Source organism: Procambarus clarkii, chromosome 45 (genome assembly GCF_040958095.1).
Source record: "Procambarus clarkii isolate CNS0578487 chromosome 45, FALCON_Pclarkii_2.0, whole genome shotgun sequence".
Classification (NCBI taxonomy): Eukaryota; Metazoa; Arthropoda; class Malacostraca; order Decapoda; family Cambaridae; genus Procambarus; species Procambarus clarkii.
The window spans coordinates 11,561,453-11,568,587 of NC_091194.1; the positions used below are offsets into that span (position 1 = coordinate 11,561,453).

General features: G+C 35.8%; 1 protein-coding gene and 1 long non-coding RNA gene across 4 annotated transcripts in view; one reads left to right on the forward strand and one right to left on the reverse strand.

The window, feature by feature from the left end:
• The window catches only part of LOC138350469 (uncharacterized), a 59,055-nt gene extending 57,963 nt beyond the window's left edge, over positions 1–1,092 (forward strand). For 2 of the 3 annotated variants that reach the window (XR_011222120.1, XR_011222119.1), the window contains exon 4: positions 973–1,075. Coding sequence is in view for 1 of the 3 variants with exons in the window: in XM_069301422.1 (XP_069157523.1) it covers positions 973–1,054 (82 nt within the window). In the remaining 2 variants the exon portion in view is untranslated. Of the gene's footprint in view, positions 1–972 lie in introns of all 3 variants that reach the window. The other variant, XM_069301422.1, reaches the window with a different exon arrangement.
• Positions 900–4,147, reverse strand: LOC138350470 (uncharacterized). The gene is made up of 4 exons (XR_011222121.1): positions 4,059–4,147; positions 2,487–2,705; positions 1,594–1,669; positions 900–1,038 (listed from the first exon to the last, which is right to left on the reverse strand). It is a non-coding gene; the product is annotated as an uncharacterized lncRNA (long non-coding RNA).
• Between the last annotated feature and the right edge of the window lie 2,988 nt (positions 4,148–7,135).

The following is a 7,135-nucleotide window of genomic DNA, read 5'->3' on the forward strand; positions in this document are numbered from 1 at the left end:
TTCTTTATTTTTTTTATAACATGTTATCAGCAATTTTTGTGGTTGGTAATATTTAGATTAATGTCAGTGATGTATATGACAAGGGTTAAGACCCCTTGTGGTATGACAGCATTTTTCCCAGTCATTTCTTTAACAAATGAAAGGGTCCTCATAACCATTCTTTTGTCCTTTCTACCATGTACCTGTTTGTTGCTTCTTGGTCTTTCATTTGGTACTTTGGCTATTAAAACAATGGCCTTTGGTAATGTTGCAATTACCATTTCTAAAAAAAATGAGCAGGTTCATTAGGCAGGGTTTGTTTTTAGCAAACAGTTTTACAAAAAAAATTCTATTCCTTCAGGACCTTGCAGATGTTAGGTCAAACTAATTGACAGTAATCTGTTTTGCACTTTCAAACAATGATGGTTTTAATCTAGGTAAAATATTTCAGAATATCTGAAGAGTTTGGCAGACAAATCATTTAAGAGCTTTGATTAAATTTAAGTTACCAAAGACTTTAGAAAAGTGACACTGAAGCATCTATACAACATGGTTTTCACAATGTTTTGTAAATTTAACAATCTTTAGATAATTTAATCATAATTTGTACAAAGCTTAGGTGTTGCATAGCTTTAAATTTACTTTCAAATATGAAAACTAAAATATTGACTAAAATTTCTTCCACTTTAATATTTCAGACTAATTTGCAATATTTGTTAGTTTATGTAAATTGAATAGGTAGTCCACTTTTACATCTTTTCAATGCATTTTGCATGCACCTATGTAACAAGTTACAAATAGGTGTAAATTTTACCAAGTATTTATTTTCAAATTAAAAATATTTCAGATGTTTAAACATTGCATCAATAGTAGTAAACAATTTCCAGCATAATTTCAGGATAAGGTATATAAAGTAGTTTCATTAAAATTGTTTTATTTAATAAGTTTTACATATAGTATTTATAATACATCTAATATTTATTACTGTTTCAGGTTGAGACAGATGCTCCTAGATGAACAGAAGATCCAAAAGGCAAAGACAACTCCAGAGACAATCACCTGTAAAAGAAAATAAACATTAAACAGGGACACTACTTTTATTATCACCAATGCCTAATAATAAGCCCAAAAAATCCTAACAGCCTATCTTTTAAGATAGGCTCAGCAAGGCCTATCCCTTACTTAAATTGTAGTGCGGAGCTTGTTCCCTGAATGGGTGCATTACATCCACCACTTTAGTGCCATCAACACATTGTACATATGCTTTACTGAAAGCACTGTACAATGCATGCCAGGCACTAAAGTTTTAGATGCATCCACCCATTCAGCAAACAAGCCCTGTGAGAATTAACAATGTAACCATTGTTAAGGGTCCCTAAACCTATGCAAATCTAGTCCATCTATTAGATGGGTAGTAGAGCAAAGCTCTGAAAAAGCCAAGCCAGGGAAATCTGCAGGACTGCCTGGTCCCCTTTTATGAAATGGGGTAGGATCAGTACAAACTGCATCATTCCCTGTGGGTTGTAACAGTAGGACATGGATACACACCTATAAATGGACTAGATAAGAGAATTAAGATTAGGTCATTGATATAGCTAAAACAAATTCACTCACCCACTTTTGTAGATTTCCTTTTGCAGAGTAAAGGAGCCTCACTCCAAGCCAGTCCATGCATCATAATCACTTTCACCTGAAAAATATTTCAAAAATTAATTTCAGATTTAAAGCCAATCTTTCTTTACTTTTCAAATTAGCATTCAGTACTTTACAAATTCAGATGGAAAAAATTTCTTTAAGGAATTTACCTTTCCTACATATTCTAGTAGCAGTAGTAAAGATCTAATTTAGCAATAAATATATATGGCATCAATTTGCCAAGTTTCAGTAAATGTCATTATAACTATCCACAACTGCACTTCAATGGCAATTTACATTTATCTTTAGCCAATGCTATATTGTTTAAGTTATTACTATTTTTTTACTGGACTTTCCACATTCTGGAAAACTATAGAAATTTAAAACCAAGCTAAAGTAAACATTGAATATTTTTTTTACTCGAGGGAAAAATACCATCACTTAGAACAAAACTTTTCCTGCCATTAACTTTATTTGACTTGATTACCCTTAACAGTGTTATACATTTATAGATTAAGCTTATTTAACAAACATTTAATGTTAACTAAAGATTTATATTTCATTAAAATTTTATTAATAAAACACCCTCAACTATGCTGTTTAAGATCTAATGCCCCACATTACAATTTTCACAATTTCAACATACCATTCTATTCAATACATTCCTGAAAGGACTAAACTTGCAGATATGGTACCCACTAGCCTAAGCCTAGACTTCCATACCCTAATATTTAATAGGTTTTTAGCAATTAACTTCTACCCTCTAATTCCCTCAATAGAACTATAAGCCACACTCCCCCCCCCCCCTTCCTCCCAACTGTTCAGTGTCAAAAGGGGGGGGGGGGGGGTTGTCCATTTACTGTACCACTTACATTTTAGTGTGGGCTTCATCCACTATTCTGATGTTAGCTGGAACATTTGTGCCAGCTGCTGGTTTGAAAGAGGCATACCATGTGCCAATTCAGGAAGCTTTCCACGTTCCTCACTGCATGTCAGCTCAGGACCTCACTACCATGTTGAGAGGCAATTGAAGACTAACCAATCAACATCCCAGGCTGGAGAGCAGTGCCAGCTCTGGGAGAATTTACCACCTGCAAAAAATTTAATACTCTTAACAATCTACACCATCTATCTCATCTTTACCTAGCCCCCAAACCTTACATTTGTCAGCATTAAACTGCATCTGGTAGTTTTAACCATTTCAAAACTATATAGGGCATCGGTATTTTTTATTTGCCAATTCTGCAACTATTGCACTCTAAACCATAATCTTGCAAATAACAGAGGTCCAAAGAGAGCTTTTAGGCACTACTTACAACACTTCTCCAAACTTAACCCCATTTATACTAATTTCCTTTGGTATAGCCATGACCTAATCAACTTCAGTCAGCATTCCCAATGATCCGAGCCCCTATCAATTTTGCGCCACTATCAAAATCTGCTGAAGTCAAGGTACACAATATCACAAACCTTATCACTATTTCCTCAACTATGCAACCTAATCCATGAACATTTTTTTTTTTTGAGATATATACAAGAGTTGTTACATTCTTGTACAGCCACTAGTACGCGTAGCGTTTCGGGCAATTCCTTAATCCTATGGTCCCTGGAATACGATCCCCTGCCGCGAAGAATCGTTTTTTCATCCAAGTACACATTTTACTGTTGCGTTAAACAGAGGCTACAGTTAAGGAATTGCGCCCAGTAAATCCTCCCCGGCCAGGATACGAACCCATGACATAGCGCTCGCGGAACGCCAGGCGAGTGTCTTACCACTACACCACGGAGACTAATTTAGTAATAAAACTATGCGATTCATGTATCTAGTCATGTTTCTCAAAAAAGAGTAGAGAAATGGCACTTGCAATGTTAGATTCTAGTAACTTTCCTCACAATAGACCAAGCTAATTGGTCACTAACTTAAGCGTTAAAGTTAACTCAAACTTTTCCTTTAAAACTTGCTATATTAGGAACTTTCCACGACCGGCCTTTACCCGACATAATTAAATAGGGTAAAAACGGTATATTAAATGCAGTAAAACTACGGTAAATTCAATATGATAAACTTGCATTCTTTAAGCATGGGCTGCATAGTAAGTGAACTAAATTAAATGTTAAGCACCCTGGCAAACCACTTCGTTCTATTCAATTTCTGTATTTAATCACTTTGTCCGGCTAGAATTTTTAGATTAGATTAAAGGAACACCCTCCCTGGTAACGGCTGAACTAGTTAACAAAATACAAATATTTAGGTAAAATACTTTCATAAAACCCGTCTACTAACCCCCCACCAGTAGACTTTTTCAGCTAAAGGCATAATGTAATGTTCCACTTTAGTAAATAAAGACTTAAAAAAACACTACCCCATCTGTGTAGTTACCGGTTACCTGACATTCTACGCTTAAAATAACCCATCTATTCCATAATTGTTCGATATAACTTACCTCTCACCCGCTGGTCGAGTACACAGCAGTATATATCCTCCTCCATCACTCACTGCGTGGATACTATTTCACTCTGGCCGCAAATTGCCTCAAATCACCTACGTTGTCCATAACATATATAGAAGAGCAACTGACCGTAACCCGTATAGCGATCAATACATAACGTGGGAACATTAGTAGTACTGCTGTCAAAACATAGATGGCGCCAGGACAAACGGTAATTCCTATGGACTCGCCTAGTTATGCGTAGGGAATTGAGCTTCAGCTGTTTTGGTCCCGCCCCTCAGCTGTATTCACCTAGTTGTACTCACCTAATTTGTGCTTGCAGGGGTTGAGCTTTGGTTCTTTGGTCCCGACTCTCAACCGTCAATCAACAGGTGTACAGGTTCCTGAGCCGATTGGGCTCTATCACATCTACATTTGAAATTGTGTATGGAGTCAGCCTCCACCACATCACTGCTTAATACATTCCATTTGTTAACTACTCTGACACTGAAAAAATTTTTTCTAATATCTCTGTGGCTCATTGGGTACTAAGTTCCCCTTGTTCGTGTTCCACCCGTGTTAAAGAGCTGTCTTTGTAACTATCAAAATGCATATATCTTTGCTTTCACTTCAGTTATATTTATGACAAGGGATTTAAAATTTGCCTATATTTCTGCTTCTCTGATGACATTAAAAACTTTCGTTTATTACAGTATCTACATAAAATTAACATTTATCTTCATTAGGTTGTAGTTCTCATCAATAGGGAGAGCGTCGGTAAAAAAAAATTGTTTAAATATAAATATCTTTCCTCTCTCAATAATATGCCCGAAACGCTATGCGTACTAGTGGCTTTAGGTATTGTATGTACTAGCTTGTTTATTCAGGTATTCAGGTAAGGTACATACATACATACAAGTGATGTTACATTAATGGATTGATATATAGATAGAGCTAGTACATACAATGCCTAAATCCACTATTACGCAATGCGTTTCGGGCAAGAAAAACATTAATATCTAGAACTTAATACTAATTGAGCATAAAGAATAAAAAGTATTGAGAACAAATACAAATAAAGATAAAAAAAAGGGGAACATGACTGAAAAAGCAGCACAAATACAATAGGTTGACAAACAGTGTTGATTGAACAAAAAAAATCTCTATCTATAAATCCAATATTATGTTTGTAAATCGACTATTTATGTACTTTCCTGAATAAAATGAACTTTACTTTACTAATATCTAATCTCTGTGACTAAAACGTAAGAACGACTTTATCTATGCCTTTTTGATAACATATACAATTATAAGCTTTATTAGTGAATCTCTATTAATTAAACAATATATCAGAGAGTGTGTAAGGTTCGGTGTTCCATGTGCGAAGAGACATGGGAGATTTTACATCAGTACAGTAAATGTTTTAAGTAGCGAACGCATACTAACGAATAACGATTAGTATAGACCAACACTATTGTTCTATGAAGTCGATTTAACTTCCAGACATGTATTTTTCAATAAGTCTTAAATATTTTCTGGCTAGTTATGTTAGATATTATTAGAAATACGTATTCTACTTGTTAATATAATTAACTAAATTTGCGATCATTTAAGGAGAGAAGCAGGCAAAACTTGCATATTATGTGAATAGATTCAATGAAGCAAAAGGCAACATGAAAAGCACTTGGAAAACTATCTCTAGTATCCTAGGAACTAAGCAACACTCACATAACCAAATAAAACTCTACAAGGATGGGGATATACCGTCAACTGATTTAGAAATGGCAAATGAATTTAATAGTTTCTTTTCATCGGTTGGTGCTAAGCTTGCCAGTAAAATCCCACAGACTCAGACACATATTAACACATATCTCTCAGGCAGCTATCCAAACTCTCTTCTCCTTTCACCAATCAGCCCGGCAGATGTTGTGTCCATCATACACTCTTTAAAAACCAATGCAGGGAACACCAGTGAAATTCCGTCCATTGTGTACAAGAGAGCCTCCATGCCCTTGCCCCACCCATAGCACTACTGTTCAACAAATCTATAGTGTCACACCTTCTCTGATATCCTCAAAAAGCAAGAGTAACGCCAGTCCATAAAGGAGGCAATCCGGCGGACATAAACAATTATAGACCAATATCAAATCTACCCATTCTATCAAAAATATTTGAAAAATTATTTACAAACAGCTCTATTCCTACCTCGTAAAATTCGACATACTCAGCCCCTGCCAGTTTGGCTTCCGGTCCCAAAAGAGCACCAACGATGCAATCATTAGTCTCCTTGACGTTATCTACTCAGCCCTTGACAAAAATGAGTTCCCGATTGGACTCTTCATTGACCTAAGAAGAGCCTTTGATACTGTTAATCACAACTACCTTTTACTTAAACTCCAGCATTATGGAATCCGAGGCCTTGCCCTTTACTACATCCGATCCTATCTTAGTGACAGACACCAATATGTAACCATCAATGATACAACTTCTTCCACTCTACCAATTACCGTTGGAGTGCCACAGGGCAGCATCTTAGGACCTCTTCTATTTCTTATATATATAAACGATCTGCCTAATGTCTCTAATATTCTCAAACCTATATTGTTTGCTGACGATACTACCCTTATCTATTCAAACCTCAACCCACATACACTAAATAATGTTGTGAATAATGAATTAAAAAAGTCCACTTATGGATGTCAACGAACAAACTAACATTAAACATCGAAAAGACTTACTACATCTTATTTGGAAGCAAATCATCAAATGCAATTCAGCTACAGATAGACAACATTAACATCAGTAATAAAAATGATGGCAAGTTTCTTGGCCTATTCCTAGACAAGAGACTCAACTTCAGCACCCACATTCAACACATAACTAAGAAAGTCTCTAAGACAGTTGGTATACTCTCCAAAATCAGATATTATGTTCCTAACTCTGCTCTCCTCTCACTATATTATGCACTAATCTACCCCTATCTTAATTATGGTATCTGTGCATGGGGGTCTACCACTGCAAACCACCTTAAGCCCATCATCACACAGCAAAAATCTGCTATCAGAATAATAACTAACTCTGCTTTCAGACAA